The sequence below is a fragment of the Hyperolius riggenbachi genome, chromosome 3, assembly GCF_040937935.1.
Source record: "Hyperolius riggenbachi isolate aHypRig1 chromosome 3, aHypRig1.pri, whole genome shotgun sequence".
Classification (NCBI taxonomy): Eukaryota; Metazoa; Chordata; class Amphibia; order Anura; family Hyperoliidae; genus Hyperolius; species Hyperolius riggenbachi.
The window spans coordinates 95,274,936-95,296,261 of NC_090648.1; the positions used below are offsets into that span (position 1 = coordinate 95,274,936).

General features: G+C 42.5%; 1 protein-coding gene across 4 annotated transcripts in view; it reads right to left on the reverse strand.

Moving 5' to 3' along the window:
• The window catches only part of NSD3 (nuclear receptor binding SET domain protein 3), a 178,201-nt gene that overhangs the window by 44,226 nt on the left and 112,649 nt on the right, over window positions 1-21,326 (reverse strand). For all 4 annotated transcript variants that reach the window (XM_068274618.1, XM_068274617.1, XM_068274616.1 and 1 more), the window contains exons 8-13: window positions 19,355-19,400; window positions 17,425-17,555; window positions 9,079-9,198; window positions 4,659-4,785; window positions 2,933-3,130; window positions 495-668 (exon numbers count right to left, since the gene is read on the reverse strand). In XM_068274618.1, the coding sequence (XP_068130719.1) occupies window positions 495-668; window positions 2,933-3,130; window positions 4,659-4,785; window positions 9,079-9,198; window positions 17,425-17,555; window positions 19,355-19,400 (796 nt within the window). The remainder of the gene's footprint in view (window positions 1-494; window positions 669-2,932; window positions 3,131-4,658; window positions 4,786-9,078; window positions 9,199-17,424; window positions 17,556-19,354; window positions 19,401-21,326) is intronic.

Genomic DNA, 21,326 nt, shown 5'->3' on the forward strand with positions numbered 1-21,326 from the left:
ATATAAATGGTGTGTTAGTGCTAATCAGTCATTCAGCCATATTAGCGTTATAAGACCAATATATACATCAACAGATTCAAACTAAGCCTAAACTGTACAAGCACAAAATGTCTGTTGCTTAATGATCATAATGATGATTGGTGACTTGTACTTGCCATAGAAACTAATGAACTGTAAGTATTCAATCACTAACGGCCCCTACTATAGACACCATATATCACTAACACAACTGATATGTCCTGGGAAAACCTGCTTTAACAGGCCATTCATTTCCCAATAAAGAGAACCTGTCACAACTAAGAAATACAAGAATAACAAAACACATTCTTCAGTTATTCTAACTACCCTAAAGCAGAATACATACCTTGGAAATATGTCAACAAAAACAATCTTTATACTCAATCAGTAGACAGGGAGCCTTGCAGACAAATATATCGTATGCTAATTCCAACCCACAGCAATATAATAATCAGCACCCATCCTGCATTGCTTACCTCGGGCACACACAAAGCAGAAGCTGACGTTGATGGAGCAGGAGGAGTGTCCAGTGCGCTTGGAATGGTTGCTGCAAATGATGAGGCCACAGGTGAGGATGAGGCTGCCCGCAGCCACACAGTTGTCTCCACTGTGATACGCCACAGGGCACCGCACACAGCGTAACATGCGCCCTGCAAAACGGGAGGTCATAGGAGTTAAGAGGGGATTGTAGGAAAGGTCCAATAAAAAAAATAACAGTTACCGGTATACTGTACTGCTACTATGAGTCCACACAAGTACATGCACGCACACACAAACTAAGGGCCCATTCATACTACGGCGATTAGTGGGTGATTCCCGCTAATCGCCAAAGAGCTATCGCTTTTTAAAGCGTTAGTGCAATGATAACTATATGGCAGTGATCTCACTGCCGTGATTGCTACTGACCACGGGCATCTCCATGATTAGCGGCAATCGCAAAGGCGTTGCATGCGGCATTTTACCGCAATTCTCGAGTGATCACGGTACAGTGCTTAACAAAGCGCTGATCGTGATCGTCGGGAATCGTGGGGTGTCCAGTGATTTTTACCGCACTAATCGCGGTAAAATCACCTGCGCAAGTACTACTTGTGGTGTCAGTGTTCTCCCCAGAAATTTTTTTTCCAGCCGGGTGGCATGAAAAATTAGCGGGGTGGGGCGATATGACAGAATGCAGGGCCTGTGCTTCTGTGTGCAACTGCTTACAGCATAGGAGGAGGTGAGCTGATAACAGCCGGGTCCTCACCAAAAATAGCCGGGTGGAGCACCCAGCTAAAAGAGTCTGGGGAGAACACTGGGTGTGAATGGGCCCTCAAAGCTGCAAGTACTGTCAACAGATAAATACACTGTCCAATCAGGGTAAAGACAAACAAAAACTATTTCAGAGGATGACTCTATTGATACTTAAAGGATACATGACCTGAACTAAACTTCTTAAATTAAGGACAGAGGTATGTTCACATGAATGGTACATACCTCTGTGTACTACCAATCTGCTTCCCCTGGCCCAATAATCCCCAGCAGAAAAGTTTGACTTTCAAACAAAGTCAAACTGTTAAAAAGGAAGAAGCAGGCTTCTGGCATCTGTCCAGCCCACTCATGCCCCTTTCCCACCCCAGTCACACTCGTTTCCGCTCTACTAAGCTCGCTTCTGAGTGTCCTGAGCTAGCATCTTGACACTGATGAAGCGCTGACCCCAGAGGAACTTTCAGGGTTGGCACCATTTTTAATATGGAGGTGTTGGATTTCAGAAAGGAGCAGTGGCCGAATAGGACACCTGAGGGAAGTCAAAAGATGCAGGATGGAGTCTGCAGAGGGTGAGTATTATGCGCATAGTTCTTTTCAAGTCAGTTGTCCTTTAAAACATAACCTTTGGGGGTATTTTACACTGTAAATCACAAAACAATATTGAAAACGCAATGTGATTTTGTTGTGATTTTACAATGCAATTTTTCTGGGATCTCCACTGGATGTTAGGAACACAAAGAAATAAACAAAGGAAACTGCAGCATGTAGGACTTCTGCAATCAGACAAAACCAGTCCACAGTTGTTTTGCACTTGTATAAAAGTGTTCCTGTGATTTTTATTATTTTGCTGATGTCCTTGCATTCTGCCATCTGTATTTGATTAGAAAATGCAGCAAAATTGTGTGTAGTATAAAACAGTCCTTATTGGGTACTTGTATAAATAGCTTGCCTCTATAAGTGCATGATATACAGTATAGAGAATAATCCGGGCACCAGACCACGAGGCTCTTAGAGCGCAATGTCACCTTTAATACATCCTCAGCATACAAAAAACAGACAGCCAGGGAAGTGTAGCCTAACAGCCGTTTCGCGGATTTATACCCGCTTTGTCAAAGGCAGGACACAAATCTTATTTGTGTCCATCCTCTGACGAAGTGGGTATAACCCGCGAAACGGCTATTCGGCTACACTTCTCTGGCTGCCTGTTTTTTGTATACTGAGGATGTATTAATTAAAGGTGACATTGCGCTCTAACAGCCTTGTGGTCTTGTACCCGGATTCTTTTCTTTCTGGTACTACCTTGATGTCTAGCGTTCTGGAGGCACAGTCTGCTGCACCTGGTTCCCTCAAAGGTCTGTCATATGCTCTGGTGCTGACCCATTGCCTTCCATTGCCTTATGATATACATTATATATCCTGTGTTCCTAGAACATGTATAATGGAGTTAGCTAACAAGTAGTCATTCGTGAGCTGTCTATGCTGACAATTGGAATGTTAAATACATCAGCCTGGTGTGTCAAGAGCAATTATAAACATAACAGTATAAAGCCCAACACACCCTTAACCAACATGTTTCGCCCTAAACCAGGGCTTTGTCAGGTGCCATCCTCTGGAATTGTTTTTGCAATAATGCCAATAGCCATTTCAGAAGTTATATAAATGCCTTCACCTTTACAAGCTCTGTACATGTCCCTGTCGGCCGTGCACGAGCTACAGCAGTGCTGTGGGCACCGGAACGTTTTTGATTCGAAGACTGATGCTGAATACTGCCGGGCACAAGATTCGTGGTAAAATTTTCCACAAGACGGTACAGAGCAGCGTTTGACACTGTTGCTGGGGATCTTGCAGGAGAAGCAAGTGTGGAGACCTGAACAAAACAGGAAAAAAATGTTAGGCATGTGGCAAGTAAACAAGGAGACCTGACTTTCTAAACAAGGGTCACTGTTTTTCAGAAAAAAAAGAAAGCAAGGAAAAAGTATATTTTTCATTCTATTCTTCAGTATGCTGCCATGAGAGATATGTACAACTTGAAGAATGGCTCGCCTCCATCCTGGGGCATAATTCTAGACACCTATGAGGTTCAGGTAAACCTAACAGCTATGGAGATTAATATCCATCAACTGGATTGAGCAGTCTTTCTTCAAGTTTTTTTTATGCAAATTGAAACTGAAGCTCCAGCTTGCATATATTGTTATTGATGGCACTGTGGATCTTCTGATATAGATGTCCAAAGGCTTACCATCTTTTTCAGACCATAAGATGTGTTTTTTCTCTGCCAAAAGTGGGGGGAAATGTCAGAGAGTGTTATGGTCCAAATAAAGCAGTTTGGACAAACGCCAGGTGTCCCATTCAACCCCCCCCCCCTTGACATTGCAATCCCCCCGGTGGTTCATGTAGCCCCTGGGCAGAAGCCCTCCCCTATTCCAGCCAGTGCTCCTCCATTTTCTGACGCATGGCTGGGAGGAGGATGGAGGGAGTCCACTGGGGAGCTAGCCATGACCAGAGGATGAGGAGGGTATTGGCGAATCGCCTGTGAAATACCCAAGTGGCTTCCCAACCCCCGGATCACCCGCTTCTCCCTACCCGTACCGGAGAGGTACTCCCCTGCCCACCAAGACCTTCTGCAAGCTGTGCCTCTTCCGACACCCAGCACATGCCTAAGATGGAGAAAAGGGCAATGGATGCCACCTCCAATGTGTGTACAATGCCTGATGCAATGTGGAGCTATGTAGAAAATGGATCTAGGCACCTTTTTTTGAGTAGTGGAGATGTGTAGTACCAATCACTTGTATTAAAGGGGTCACTGTTGCTGTATACTACACTGCAGGAAGCAGTGCTACCAAACTTTGTGCATTGCTGTGACCCTTATAAAAAGCACCATCATGTGACCCAGAACAATTAAGAAATTATTGTTTTTGTCAATAGAAGAAGTCTGTTTTGTGAGGCTTTTGTCATATCTAAATTTTTAACATTAGCAATGAGTTATGTATGCAAACTTTTTTTAATCTAAGCTACATGCAGTACAGCTTGTGGAGGACATGTCCACAAGATGCCCCTGCACCATGGATGCACCAGGTTTAGTATATATTTCTTTACCTGTTTTTTGTCCTCTAAACCTAGGTGCATCTTATCGTCTGAAAATATGGTAATTGTTACACATCACCAAGAGGTTGTTAGACACCTTACGGGAATGTACATAATCCTAATCAAACACTAAACTCTCAGGTCAGTTACACCAATATTCACTTCTGCAATTCTACAGCTTCCTGTGCTGTTCCTCACCATACTGTCCATAAACTCCTCCTCCTAATCTGAGCTCTGCTGTTCAGGTGAATACAGCAAGTTAATACAAAGTCAGACAGTCATTATCAGGCTTCTGTATGCTGTGTACATACCGGTCTTACACTCCATGCAGACAAATTTCCCCTCTGGCACTGCTTCCTTTCCCAGGCACTCGACATGGAACAGACGAGAGCAATCTCCTTCACATGACACCAGCGACTCCCCATAATTCTCACAGATCTGAAAAAGGTTATTACACAGTTATTTCTGCAATTCCTGTCACCAATGGCAACAATTCTATATTCAAAGCGTGACTACATAAAGTAAGGGTTAAAGGGGGAAAACAGAAATAATGAACTTGGAATAGTTTCAAAATGCAGTAACGGAAAAACAAAAGGTTGGTATAAAAAAGATTTGCTTGTCACCCAGACCACTAACAGTCAGAGCAGGTGATGACTGTACACCTGTATGGGCTTTCCATGACTCACAAATGAAAAACTAATGGACGGGATGAATTTTATCAGCACAGCGTTATTATATTCCCAAAAGAGAATTCAGCAAAATCGGTCTTCCCCATCCCCCACAGACATGAACTTTCTGCTTGGCAGAGCTGAAAGCACACTTGAATTAAGAGTTATATGGAGGCTGCCATACTTATTTCCTTTTAACCAGTTCAGCCCCACAGTGTCGAAAACCTCATGCATCCGAGCAACGTTCACCTCCCATTCATTCGCCAATAACTTTATCACTAATTATCACAATGAATTGATCTATATCTCGTTTTTTCCGCCACCAATTAGGCTTTCTTTGGGTTGTACATTTTTCTAAGAATTATTTTTTTTAAATCCATTTTAACAGGAAGATTAGGAAAGAAATAATAAAAATTCATTCTTTCTTATGTTTTTGGCCATTATAGTTTGAAATTAATACATGCTATCGTAATTAACCACTTAAGGACCAGGGCTTTCTGCAGTGATTGGTGCTGCGTGGGCTCTCCAGCCCCAGCACCGATCAGGATTGAGCCTTGGCGATCAGACTCCCCCCCTTTTTTCCCCACTAGGGGGATGTCCTGCTGGGGGGGGGGGGGTCTGATCGCCGCCGGCTGTTTGTGATCTGCGGGGGGGGGGGCTCTTCAAAGCCACCCTCCGCAGCATTTTCGGTGCTCCCTCCTTCCCCTTACCTCCCTCTCCCTCCATGGGCTGCGCAGGACGGACATGCTATACCACTAACGACCCGCCGACGTCTATCGGCGTTAGGCGGTCGTTAAGTGGTTAAAACTCATGTATTTTATTTGCCCATTTGTCCCGGTTATTACATCATTTAAATGATGTCCCTATCACAATTTATGGCGCCGATATTTTATTTAGAAATAAAGGTGCATTTTTTCAATTTGCGTTCATCACTATTTACAAGCTTATAATTTAATAATATAGAATGTAAATTTCACTTGTATATCTCTGGGCAGGCCATTGGCTTTAACTGGGCCCAGTGCCCGGTGGATTCTGTCCATCTCGAGTCGCTCTATGGGGATCGCTGGGGCTAGTTCTTGGATCAGTGCTGTGGCTATAATATAATAATATACTCTCTTGACATGCATATTTAAAAAGTTCAGACCCTTATGTAACTATTTACCATTTAACGGCATCCTATCGTATTAAAACGTCATGCTTACTGCTGTTAACGGCAACATGACGGTTTAATACGTCGCACATCCCCGCCGCTGCTACTGCAGTGTGCGGACCGCTACCGCCGCTGTTTCCGTCGGGATCCCGTGCTGGGTGATTGGGGAAGAAGACCCAACGGTCCTCTACCCAATCGCAGTGCCTGGAGTGAATGGACGTGACCGCGAACAGCGGCTATGTCCATTCACAAAAACAGGAAATGTAACAATTAAATAAAGTGTAGTAAAAAAAAAAAAAAGTGAACACTTCCTATAACGTGTTCACTAGCGCCATCTTGTGGCCAAAAAGTATATTACACCTACAAAATACATACCGTACATTTTCAAGTATATACACATCATTAATAAAATTACACTTCCAACCCTCCCCCCAAAAAAAACACTTGTAAAAAAAAAATCAGCTTAAAAAAAAAAAAATAGTTGCCTTAGGGACTCAGCTTTTTTATTCTATATTTTATGGGGGGAAATTAATTTTAATTTATTACATAGGGGCTTGTAATTATGGCCAGAAAAAAAAAACAGAACAGAAAAATAACACTTATATTTCAAAATAATATACTGTCGCCATACATTGTGATAGGGACATAATTTAAATGGTTTAATAATCGGGACAACTGGGCAAATAAAACGTGTTTGTTTTATCCACAGGAGAATGTTTAATTTTAAAACTATAATGGCTGAAAACTGAGAAATAATGATTTTTTTTTTCTTTTTTTCTGTTTTTCTCATTAAAATGCATTTAGAATTAAAAAATTCTTAGCAAAATGTACTATCCACAGAAAGCCTAATTGGTGGCAGAAAAAACGAGGTATAGATCATTTTATTGTGGTAAGTAGTAATAAAGTTATTAGGGAATAAAAGGGAAAAGCACTGACAACTGAAAATTGCTCTGGTCCGTTAGGATAAAAACCCTTGGGGGTGAGCTGGTTTATGTTGTTTTTATTTTTTTTTATTGTAATTTTTATTTTATTTTTTTATAAAAAAAAATTTTGGGTAATTTTTGGTGTGGGAGGGAAACAGCTAATTTTAAATGTAAAATAATGTAATTGCTCAATAAAAATGTATGTGGGTGTAGTTTACTATTTAGCCACAAGATGGCCACAGTCAAAAAAGTCAGCCTGTGAAAAATTCACTCCCCCTCCCCTCTGCCTCTGAAATCTCTGGCTAGTAACCTCCTCCTCCTCCTGCCCAGACTGAGTTCCCATAAGCCCTTGCTACATGGGTCTGAGTGCCTTGGCGTTTTGGAGAAGCTGTGGGCGAGGCTTGTTTAGTTTATAGGGTATTAGAGTATTAAAACAAAACAAAAAAGTATTTGGCTTGAGGAATGTCCTATAACCTATATGTAAGGAAGACGATTATGCAATGTATAAACGTTAATCTCGGATCCACTTTAATTTTACTACCCCAGCAATGACACCCTTCTCATGGACCAACTCAGACTTGTTTTGCCGGGTCTCTGTAAAACGCATTTTATACCCTGATTGTATGTATAACCTTGTGCTATGTTGTAGAACCGTTTGCTACCTCTCTGTCTGTCACCCCTTGTTGCAATGTATGTATCCCTATTTATTGTCCAGCGCTGCGTAATATGTTGGCGCTTTATAAATACAATTAATAATAATAATGTTGGCTCTCAGTGTGCATCTTAGTGGGCAGCCTACAGTAGCCATGATCTTGTGACCACAGCCCAGGTAAAGTGAAAGAAAGGCTTTTTAGCTTTAAAGAGACTCTGTAACATGAAAAAGATCCCCTGGGGGGTACTCACCTCGGGTGGGGGAAGCCTCCGGATCCTAATGAGGCTTCCCACGCCGTCCTCCATCCCTCAGGGGTCTCGCTGCAGCCCTCTGAACAGCCGGCGACAGGCCCGACTGTAATTTCAATATTTACCTTTGCTGGCTCCAGCGGGGGCGCTGTGGCTGCTTTCCTGTCCGAACTACACGGAAATACCCGATCTCAGTCGGGTCCGCTCTACTGCGCAGGCGCCGGAAACTTGCGCCTGCGCAGTAGAGCAGACCCGACGGCGATCGGGTATTTCCGTGTAGTTCGGAGCCGACAGCCGTCAGAGCGCCTGCGCAGGAGCCAGGAAGGTAAATATTACGTCACGGCTGCACGGAGGGCTGCAGCGAGACCCCCGTGGGACAGAGGACGGCGTGGGAAGCCTCATTAGGATCCGGAGGCTTGCCCCACCCGAGGTGAGTACCCCCTAGGGGATTTTTTGAGGTTACAGATCCTCTTTAAAACTAAAATGAATTTTGGAATGCTATTGATTTTCTTGCTACAGTGAGTGCAAGGCATACATATGATACAATGTGTATGTGGAGGCTATAGTTCTAATCATTATTCTACATCTGTCAGTTAAGTTTTTAAGTTTGCACAGAAAACAGCACAAAGAAATGTTCTTTTTAATGCTAGGTACACAACATACGTTTTTTCGGCAGATAGACGGTTCGATAGATAATTTCCGTCATGTCCGATATTATTTTTGCGATCGTTTCTTTCTGGTCGATTTCTTATAGAAGTGAATGGAAATAGAAAAGATAAAAGTATCGAGCAGGAAATCGACCGGTAAATCGAATCAAAAATCAATTGGACAGAAAATCGACCGAAAAAAAACACATCGTGTGTACCTAGCATAAAATATGCTAACCAGAAAATGATTGTTTACAAACCTATGACCCCTAATTTACAGTAGTTAATAAAGATTTGTAAATGGTTTGGATAAGGATACCTATACAATCCTCAAAATCCCTGGACAGCAAAGTGTTTTCTGAGGACAATGAAGTACATGATTAAATCACAGTGATAAGAAGAGGGGGATTAGAAAACCCTCCAGAAATAAACTCCCTTCATACCTGGCACACCGTGTCTCTTTTGCTTGATCTCCGAGATACACTGGAATCTACGGATTGCACATCAGAGGCATCTGCGTCCGCATGGGCTGATGGACTATCTGGCTGCTTATCAAAGCTGGTCTGTATTCAAGAACCCAAACAGAAATAACAATCAGCAGCTTACATATATGAGTGCATTAATAGTGCTAAACCTGTACAACAGTAGTTATCACAACAACCAGGCTCCATGGGCCATATGCAATTCATTTTTTCACCTGAGTTATCTCCTAGGAGATAATTTTCATCTTCTCTGTAAACTAAATTTTCAGCATTTTACAATTGAAAAAGTACCTAAAAGTTGGTGAACAAGTGCTATGAAATTTATGTTGAGTATTTTCTTGCATTCTGGTGGATTAAATTTATGACAAGTTGTAAAAATAGCAACTAGTAGAAAACTCAGGAGAAAAAGATAATTGCATATGGCCCCAGGGCCCAAACGCAATTCACTTTTTCTCCTGATTTTTTTCCTTGGCGATATATTGAAATTTGTACATAAAATGCGTTTTAAGCCACCAGAGAGTAAAAAAAGTGCTAAAAACAATGTCGATACTACTTTTTCACCTACTGTTTTTTTTTTTTTTATTTGAAAAGTGCTGGAAAGCTAAATAGAAGATGAAAAATGATCTCCTAGTAAAGACCCGGGAGATTATCTCCTAGGAGAAGGCCCAGGGCCCATGTGCAATTCACTTTTTCTCCTCAGTTTTCTGCTAGGTGATATTTTTATACCTTGTCATAAAATCCTTTGAAACCACCAGCAAGCAAAAAAAAAATACTCAAAATAATTTTGAAAGTACTTTTTCGCCAACTTTTGCGTACTTTTTCAATTGTAAAATTCTGCAAAGTTATTTTAAAGGCAATATGAAAATGATCTCCTAGGAAATAATTCAGGGGAAAAAGTTAAGTGCATATGGGCCCTCGGCTCATCAGTTCTCTTTTCTCATCTTTCTTTCATCTGCTGTTAAAAATACATTTTCAGCATTCTGCTATTGAAACAAAACACCAGAAAGTAGGTGAAAATGTACAAAATTATCCTGAGTATTTTCTTGTTGCTGGTGGCTTAAAAGGCATTTTATTCATAAGGTGTGAACAGATCACCTAGGAGAAAACTTAAGAGAACCCGAGGTGGGTTTGAAGAATATTATCTGCATACAGAGGCTGGATCTGCCTATACAGCCCAGCCTCTGATGCTATCTCAAACCCCCCTAAGGTCCCCCTGCACTCTGCAATCCCTCATAAATCACAGCCACGCTGCTGACAAACAGCTTGTCAGAGCTGGCTGTGTTTATCTCTATAGTGTCAGTCTGCTGCTCTCCCCGCCTCCTGCAGAACTCCAGCCCCCGCCTGCATCCCTTCCCTCCCTGCTGATTGGAGGGAAGGGACGGGGGCAGGGACCGGAGCTATGCAGGAGGCGGGGGAGCAGCTGAGACTGACACTACAGATGTAAACACAGCCTCACAGCATGGCTGTGATTTATGAGGGATTGCAGAGTGCTGTATAGGCAGATACAGCCTCTGTATGCAGATAACATTCTTTAAACACACCTCGGGTTCTCTTTAGGATAAAAGGTGAATTAAATAAAGCCCTAAGTTATATTTTCACACCACTCAGAATAATTTGATGGTACTTTTCCACCTACTTTTTGGTACTTTTTCAATTGCAGATATTTCAAAAATGATCTCTAGGAGAAAACTTAGGAGAAAAAGAGCCATTGTTGAAAAGAAAGAGGAAAACCAATTGCCTGCTGAGAGCAAGTGTTTCACCTTTTCTCTTTCTTTTTATAAAACAGTATCACTGTGCTGCTATAACATTGCACCGCTACTTTACTGGGGAAAAAAATGTTGATTGTGTTTTGGTAAATATCAAGTCACGGACACTTGAACCCCTCAGGCAACACCATGCTAAAATGTGTCTGGCTTTCACTTCACTGTCATGTGACAACTGTAAGCCCCATATGGAGGCGATTGCAGATTGGCTGTCAGCAAAGTTAGATAGGTTTTTGGGAGTTCATAATTGGCTATTCTGGGATATATATGGTGAGATTTATTGTTAGATTGTCTTTTGCACAGCATAGCTTGATAAAGGGGCGGCTGCCCTGAAACATCGCTTTGACTGCTGTTATGCCTTTGAACAGCTAATAAAATAGCTATATTGAATGGATGGTGCCGGTTTCCTTGAATTCTAGTTATCATTCTAGGCATACATTTCCTCTTTAATAATGGTGTCTCAGGACCGAGATACTAAAGATTTTCTTTCTTTTTATTAAACACCTTCTGATAAAATCTTCACTGGGAAGACTAATTAACGTTTGCACACAATTAAATGTGTTTTAATTCTAGCTAACACAAAGAAGTCTGGTATTTAGGCTGCTGGAAGCCAAGGTTTTCTGCACACTGCTGTGGTTCCCATTCTGCGCACAGAACAATCACAGCGGATAGAGATGAGTGGGATTGCCTGGCAATGCAAAATGAAGGCTTACACTTGTTCTTCCTGGAGCTTTAGTAAATCAGGCTCCCCAGGCATGCGTTCCATGGCCAACAAGTACACGCAACTCAAACTGAGGTCACTCAGCACTGAGGTATGACAGCAACAGACACGTTTTCAGACAATTTAGGTTTATACACTGTCCCACAGCATAATTCAGAACTCCTAATATCCAATGTGGAAATTGATCCAGTAGTTTGGTCAGACCACCACACTGTCCACTTCTCCTTTACAGCACCGGCTACAAAACACCAAGTGAAAGAACTAATAAAATATCGTTCCTTGAAAGGTTTGACACCCCAACACCTTCAGAACAGCCTCAATCTAGGTGGACTGACAGATCACAACTTAGGCCTTGAATCCATGGTCCTTAAATATAACCACGATGTCTCAGCCGCTTTTGACGCCATAGCTCCCTTAAAGATTAAACGTTCCGCACCATTACATCACGCTCGCTGGTTTGACAACTCTATAAAGGAACTAAAGAAACAGGGACGCAGACTGGAACGAAGGTGGCGCAAACATCAGTCTCCTGATGACAAACTTTCCCTAATTGCTCACCTGAAAAAATATCAAACGATGATTAACAAAAAGAAGTCCTTATTCCTGTCTCACGAAATTGCAAATGCAGCCAACAGACCTGCCCAACTCTTCCGCACGGTTGACAGTCTCTGCAATCCATCTTGCAGGAAATCCAGCATCAGACCTTCACAGGAACTGTGCGAGAAATTTGCCCACTTCTTCTCAGACAAAGTCTCCTCCATACGATCTGCCATTCAATTCACAGCCCCAGAAACCCATGCAGAGCCATATAACAGGTGCAAAAATAGCCTACCACCATGGTCTGATTTTAAGGTAATCACTGAAAAAGACATCTTGGATATCCTCTCAAACCTTCGCCAGACTACCTGCGATCTGGACCCTGGCCCCACTAAGTTCATGTTGAAATGCCCTGAACTATTTACACCGGCATTCCACAAAATAGTCAACGGCTCCTTACAAGAAGGGTGGTTTCCCTCTACTCTGAAAGAAGCAATCGTCAGGCCTCTACTCAAGAAACCATCCTTAGACCCAGATGCTCTAAACAGCTACAGACCTGTCTCAAACCTCCCCTTTCTGGGAAAAGTTATTGAAAAGGCTGTCTACCTCCAACTTGAAGCCAGGCTCTCCAGAAACAACATCCTTGACCCTCTTCAATCTGGTTTCAGGAAATATCACAGCTGTGAAACAGCCCTCACCCAGATTTGCAATGATCTGCTTATTGCAAGAGACAAGGGTCAATGTTCCATCCTGATTTTGCTCGACCTCTCAGCGGCTTTTGACACAGTCGATCATGAAATCTTACTCAACAGGCTACAAGAGTACTGTGGCATAGATGGCATTGTTCTCCGGTGGTTCAACTCCTTCCTGGCTGGCAGAACACAAAGGGTAGCCTTAGGGCCCTTCCTCTCCAACCCTGTACCACTAAAATACGGTGTACCTCAGGGCGCAATAATATCCCCTTTACTGTTCACCATATACATGCTGCCACTTGGAGAAATCATACAAAAACATGGCCTGACATATCATTGCTATGCTGATGACACCCAGCTATATTTGTCATTCAAACCTGATGTCACAGACCCTACTCCACAAATAAACGCATGCTTAGCTGAGCTTCAGGAGTGGATGAATAATAATTGGCTAAAACTTAATGCTGACAAAACTGAGGTTCTTGTTATCGAGGGCCAGGGCTCAACAGCAAAGCAGCTCCAGTCTCAACCAACACCGCTAAGGATAGGGAGCTCAGACCTGAACAACTCAGACTGTGTGCGCAGCCTGGGAGTACTGATTGATGGGAAATTAAGCTTCAGGAATCAAATCTCAGCTGTTGTGAAACATTCCTTCTTTCACCTAAGGAATATTGCAAGGATTAAACACCTCATTCCTTCAGAGGATCTTCCAACCCTAGTTCATGCCTTCGTCACATCAAGGTTAGACTACTGCAACGTCCTCTACACAGGCCTGCATAAGAAAGACTTACGCCGCCTGCAATTAGTACAGAATGCCGCCGCAAGGCTGTTAACGAGCCAACCCCGCCATTGCCACATAACACCAACCCTGAGCTCACTCCACTGGCTACCGATAAAATGGAGAATTCTGTTTAAGATTGGCTTACTGACATTCAAATCCTTGCACAATCTGGGCCCTGGATACCTGAAGGACTTGTTGCAACTACATCACACCCCCCACAATCTTAGATCAAAAGGACGTAACACCTTGGTCACCCCCAGAGTCCACCTCAAAACCTTTGGAGACAGAGCCTTTTGTCATGCTGCCCCTACACTTTGGAACTCCCTGCCACACCCAATCAGGACAGCCCCATCCCTGGAAGCATTTAAGTCTAAACTGAAAACCTACCTTTTCAGTCTGGCATTCATGAACATCTGACTATCTCCTCTGTAACACAACCCAGCCTGAAACCCTGTATTAATCTGAGACACAGCTATGCGCTTTGAGTCCTATGGGAGAAAAGCGCTTTACAAATGTTATTGTATTGTATAATCTGTCCTGTTAAAGGACCACTATATCAAAAAAAATATAAAAGTTAAAATACATGTGCATACATACAGTACATTTCTCCCAGTTTAAAATGCACTGTCAATTAAATTTCTCCTATGTTACTGTCACTTACAGTGGGTAGATCTGACAGATTTTGGACTAGTCCATATTCTCATAGGGGATTCTCAGTACATTATTCTTTACAAAAGCACTCTTTAGAAAAATAATCTAGACAAAGATGTCAGCTGGCCTGCCTACTCATTTGCAGACTATTTTGGCAGCTGAACTGAGCAACTGCAGTTCAGTAAGTGCTTTTGAAAATAAATGAACCAGACAATCCCCCATGAGGAGACTGACTAGCTCAAAACCTATCAGATGTGTCCGATTTTTACTGCCTACTGAAAACATCAGGAACACGGGAGAAATAGAAATTAGAATGCATTTTAATCTGGAAGAAATGTACTTCTTATACACATATGTTTTGAACGTTACGATGTTTCACACTAGTGAAACTATAACAGACTAAGGGCTGGGAACTACTAGAGCATTATTTGCAGTGTTTTTGGATCACTGGATATTTTTTCAAAGCGCTGCAACCAGTGTTACCAAACCAAGTGCTCACTAAAAACAATATTACATTCAATGGCCTCAATTCACTAAGATCATGCTGGAGATAATAAGGCAAGAGAAAACTTACCACGGCACAGTGAGAGAGTTATCGTGTCTCTTCATTCCTTAAGTTACCTCCTCTGTAGTTATTTTCACATACAGTTAATTAACAGCCTGTCTTTAACTTTAGAATTCTGGAGTTATTTTAAAGATTGAAGAGTTAACTTTAGGTTTGCCTGAGGTAAAATGTTTCTAACAACTCTAGAAACGTTATTAAATACAGGAGATAAGCTTAGTGAATTGAGGCCAATGTAACAAGTCCAGAAAAACGCAATTATAGGACAGAGTCCTCGCTCTTCGCTTCTTCAACGTGTGCGCTCTATGCAGGTAAACGAGAACCTACTTAGTGTGATGTATATGAATAGAAAGCGCTCATCATCACTTGAAATCCCCCAACGGGCACCCCGTGAAGGAAAGAACTCACCCGATTGGTGTGACCACTATTAGACTGGTCAGAATTCACGCCAGGCTCTCTATCCTCCTCCATTTACACATTGATATACTGTACCTGTGTCATCAGTGTGCTCACTTTCCATCCATTTCCACAGTTCAATTTGGCAAGATGAGCCAACGGAGCCTTGCAATCGCAAGTCCTGCAGCATTTTGCAAAGTATGCCAGCGCTGCAAAATCGCTTTTAAATCGCTTTTCTAATGGGTCCTTAGCCTCAGTGCGCAGGCTCTGAGGAAGCAAGTTCTGCTCTTGCAAAACAGCTGTCAGGTTGCCTTTTTCTTACCCCACCACATACCATTGTATCCTAACCCGGCTTAAAGAGAGTCTGAAGCGAGAATAAATCTCGCTTCAGACCTCATAAATAGCAGGGGCACGTGTGCCCCTGCTAAAACGCCGCTATCCCGCGGCTAAACGGGGGTCCCTTCACCCCCAAATCCCCCTCGATACACCCGGGGAGCGCTTCCTGGTTGGGGCAGGGCTAACCGCCGCAGCCCTGCCCCACGCGCGTCTGTCAGCGCGTATCTCCGCCTCTCCCCCGCCCCTCTCAGTCTTCCTTCACTGAGAGGGGCGGGGGAGAGGCGGCGATGCGCCGCTGACAGACGCGACTGGAGGCAGGGCTGCAGCCGTTAGCCCTGCCTCCAGGAAGGGAAATTCTGCGACCTTTTTACGACACACTTTTGCGGGGGGTGGGTTGGGGGTGAAGGGACCCCCGTTTAGCCGCGGGATAGCGGCGTTTTAGCAGGGGCACACGTGCCCCTGCTATTTATGAGCTCTGAAGCGAGATTTATTCTCGCTTCAGAGTCTCTTTAAAGAGACACCGAAAAACAAAATGATGATATAATGATTTGTATGTGTAGTACAGCTAAGAAATAAACCATTAGAAGCAGAGACATAAGTCTAATGTTTCCAGTCCAGGAAGAGTTAAGAAACTCCAGTTGTTATCTATGCAAAAGAGCCATTGAGCTCCACAGCTTTCAGAGAGCTCTGTCTTCTGAAGCTTATCATCTAAACTGTCAGTCACTGTATTGTTTTTTTCTTCTGCAGAGAAGGGTTTAAAAGTTCTCTAGCCTGCTCTGTAAAATCATTTTATCATTTTAAAATCATAGAATGCTGAGTAGTGTGTAAACTGCAAATATTAGAAAATGATGCAACGTTATAAAAAAAAAAAAAAAAAAAAGCTATATAACTGAAAATAAAAATATGAGAATATTTTCTTTGCTACTAACTTTCTAGTAATTATCCGTACTACACAACCAATTCATTATATCATCATTTTTTTCACTTTAGTGTCTCTTTAAATAAAGGAAACTTGTAAGCTTAGTACCTTATCTACCTTTTCTATTACACATGACTGATGTCTACCTGAGAACAAATTCTTCTATCCTTGGCTAGCCGATCCACCACCTGAAGCATCTAGTGCCACATACTTGAACTTCTATAATCTTGGGTTCTCCTCAATTGTGCTGCTCTAGGCCCAGCAGCGAACTACTGAGTATGCGCATTCATCCATTCCTCTCGGGTTTACTTTAAATAATCCCTTTCTGTCCCTGTGATGCCTATGAGAGCATCGGTAAGTGAATTAAATTCTACAGCCAGCAATAAAAACCTGGCAGGGGTTCTACCCATTCCTGTCACCTGTCACAAAATGCTCATTTAGGTGATGCAAATAGAAATTAGGTTATTTAGAAAAGCTTAAAGAGAATCTGTACTCTAAAATTCTTACAATAAAAAGCATACCATTCTATTCATTATGTTCTCCTGGGCCCCTCTGTGCTATTTCTGCCACTCCCTGCTGCAATCCTGACTTGTAATTGCCAGTTTTATCCAGTGTTTACAAACAAAAGACATGGCAAGCAATAGGCTGAGAGTTCTTACAAGTGTGAGTCATACAGAGCCTGCAGGGGGCCTGGAGAGGGTGTGTATAGCTCCTAGCCAATCACAAGCAGCACAGCACATTCCAGCCTGACTGCCTCAGCTCGACAGAGCCGACAGAGGAGAGAAGATTAGATCATATAACAGAGATAATACAGCCACTGTGCAAGTAGGAAAGGCTGCAGTTAGACAGAGCACATTAGAACAGCTATAGGAACTTATAGAATAGAATTTTGTTACAGAGTCTCTTTAAAGAGGAAAGTTTCACTTTGTTGCTTTAGTTGTAAACGTACCTGTGTGTCGTTCAGGCCGCGAGAGTCAGAGTCTGAAGCATCGCGGTAAGAGGAGTTTGCAAGTTCCACATCGGTGGAGGCCCGGCTTCTCTTCTTCAGGGGCTTACATGCGTCAGAGATCTCACTGGCCCCTTGAGAAAAGGAACATGAGAATTCATTAACATACTAAGTAATACAAAGCACAGGACATCTACGAAAATGTGTCAGCTCAAAATGCTGCTTACATTAAGAGTGCATTAAAGCGTACGTAAACTGACATATGACATGATTACGTAAACATAGGTAAATGTTAAAAAAAAAACTATAGTTTTATTTACTGTATACTTATGAGGCAATTTAACAGTGCAGTGGAATTTACCCAGGGATCTCTTGGAAAGAAATCATGAGCCAAAACACTTCTGTTTGGCTGAGGAAACAATTCTGATAATAAGACAGCGCTGTAAAGTTCAAGGAGGTACAGCATTATTTCTTTTGTTTTGCAGGTGTATGAAACATATTTTACATCACACCGTCATTGCCACAGACTTCAGCTGTTAGAGGTTTCCTGGAGGCTCATATTTTTATGTTCAGTTTATATTAATGGTCTCGAAACAGTATTTTTTTAAATTCTGCTTTAAGGACTAAAAGTACAAGGCTGTCAAGGCAGCATCATCAAAGTGTATCTGGATATGCGCATCACACAGGCTGTCAAGGGGTAATCACAATCGCTGAGGCCAGCATTTTGCGATTTTGTGAGTGATTTTTTCTCCCCTCCCGGCGCTTACCTTCGCGCTACGATTTTTTGTAAAGCGCTTTTCAAAGCACTTTTGCAGAGCGATTTGTTTTTTCACTTCCTGACAAGTCACTCAGGAAGTGAACTCTTTGACCTGGAAAAGAATAAATACAATGTATTTTTTCTTAAAAGCTTGAACGCAGTTGCCGCATAAAGCGATTTTGTGAGCATTTTGCTTTTTTCCTATACCTTCCATTGTAGCAAAATCGCCCTAAAAATGGTACAGGCAGCGCTTTGCTGAGCGAAAAGCAGACAAAACGCGCTGATATAATTTATCCCATAAGGATTCATTACACAAGTGATTTTAGGGCATTTTTTAAAATCGCTGGTGCTAAAAAACAAAAAAAAAACGCAAAATGCACTAGGTGTGAATGAGCCCTTAAACGGCTGTGCCAACACTTGAGGCTAAAGGGACTACATTCAGTAGTTTTATCTGAGCTGCATTGCAAGGAGAGAGAGAAGCACAAGGGACATTGCAGACACGCAATAATGAAGTAGCTTTATGCGAATTGGTCCATCAAGAGACTACATACCAATTTGCACAAACCAGTGCCCAAATTATGGAAAAAAAAAAAAAAAAAGATGGGAAATTTGTGACTAGGGATCCAGTAGGGAAAAATATTGAAAAATAGCTAGGAAAATACTTAGTTGACTAAGCGTCTTCATTCGGCTTCACCCTGTGCCCAAATTCCCCACAACCTTTTCAACCGTTTCACATGTACACCCTACCTGTAGCTGTCTAAAGGCTCGTACACACGTGCAACTTTTCCGCACGACCAACCTGATGACATGACTGACCGCATGGCCAAGCAATTGCACGACCGCACACCAACCAACTGAACGCCCAACTCATTAGTATATTGCGCGCAGAAGCAGAATGATAATCTGAGGATTTCGTTTGTTTCTGGTCATGAATATAAATGATCGGAAACAAACGATTTTCGCCAAATGATTGTTTGGGACCACTAACGGATGAAAATCTAACCAGATTGACTGGATCGATCCAAAAATTGGATCGATTTCATTACTCCCATTGGATTGGGTACGGGATTTTCGGTCGTTAGTGGTCCTGATCAATCATTAACGATCGTTCATACGAATGATAGGAAACCATTGTTCGCCAAATTGTATAGTTAGTAGCCACCTTCAAACACTCACCCTTTTGCAATCCAGTTTGTACCGCTGTGAGAGGGATGTCTTCTACCTGCCCATAGAGGAAAACAGACAACGATGAGAAGAGGCATAAGTAGCAGCATGCCTAACTGTTACTGTATAAACAAACTTCATATAAGATAAACCCAAAAGACAAAGCCTCTGCCAGGCACATCACTAACGTAGCTGGTAGCCAGGTGGCGCACCAGGCAGCCTTACAAGCCCAGCAGCACTGGCCACTGTCACAAACACGGCTCTACTGAGCCCCAAGGAGTCCCCACAGCTGCATGAGAATTGGTTGTCGCAGAGGCATGGCAGTGCTCAGGGTCAGTTCTAGACTCTTTGCTGCCTGAGGCAAATGTTTGAGGATGCACCCCCCCCCCCCTTCAGAGTGATTGCACAGCACCCAACAATTTGCACAGCACGTTATACAGTAGCTACGGTGTGAGTTTTGTTATGTAATACTATTGTACCATGTATTATTTCTGCTTCATTTAATGTTCTCAGTCAGCAAGGGAGCATATGCAACAACTTAAGACATGACATGCTGCAGCTCAACAAAATAACACACTGGCTGGCTGTGAGTCTGTGACAAACAAACTGCTCACACTCAGCCAGTCGGCAGTCCTCCATTCCTCCTCAGTCAGCATAGCAGTGCCACCTCCTCCCTTCTGCTGTGCAAGTCAAATGAAACACTGCTGTTCTCCTGCCTCCCCCTCCTCACTCACTGTCAGACTCCTCACACAGCACAACAAGCTGCTTCTCCCCAATGATGACCTCACCTCGCTCGCTCTCTTCTTGCTTCGCCTCCTACTCTCACTGCATGCTATAAGTGTAAACACAGTACAAACATGCCGCCCCTGTAATCTCTGCGCCTGATGCAAGTTTTTCACCTTGCTTCTTGAGAGAAGCGCCTCTGGCAGTGCTTAGAAGAAAGCAGCTATATGCACACATAGCCTGCCTGACATCCCAGACAGCCTATCCACTGACATGAATAAAGACGACGTCTGCTTCCAATACCGCCACCTAGCATCTGGAGAAAGCAGTGTACCTGGGTGTAAAACAAATTCCTTGTCTTTTCACATAACAACCCCTTTGCCTTTGGGTCCAGATAAAACATGAAGGATCTGTGGAAGTCATTCATATGGCTTTGTGGAATCATTTGACAAATAAACTTTATAAGTACAGCTGTTCTTTAATGTAGTGCTTGGGAGTGAAAATAAGATTCTGCACAGCAGCTACATATAAAAACATGTCTAAAGACATTACTAAGGCCTGGTTCCCACTTGTTCGTTTTGTGTCACATTTTTTTTTCAGAAAATTTGCATTGATTTTGCAATTAATGGTAGTGAATGGGGCTGTGTCCATTCAATGCGAATTTTTGTTAACGTTCGTAGACGTTAAAAAATATCTGAGGTCCTGTATCATTTTTTCGGACATCACGTACGATTCGCTTACAATGCTTTGTATAGGCAGTGCAAATTTTCGCGTTACTTGCCCCAAAATTCGCATTAGATCCATGGTTACAAGAAGTTGTCAGCAGTCATGACTAAGCTGTTACTAGGCAGATTATGTTATATTTAATAAAAATGCATGAAAATGTGCATGCAAATTTTCACCAATCAGAAAAATCTTGTACGATTTTTTGCAGGCGAAAATGTCATGCTATAGTGGAAACGTAAATGGTGACTACTTTAAAATGGTAAAGGTAGCCAATTTGAGCTTTCTGAATGAATCTACTGGAAATTACCTTTTAATTGTGTAACCATCTGTCTATAGATGGATCCCTTCTTTACTGTTTAAGGCGACACCTTATCCCGTAATGTGACATTTGAATGGGTTAAGTATGCGGTTGCTCTTGAGGAACGGAACACGTTTCACGAAACAAGACGAACAGAAATTTAACTGAATGTCCAATTTCTTTTACAACACTACAGTGATTGATTTATACATATCATGTGTTTTACATATTCCTGTC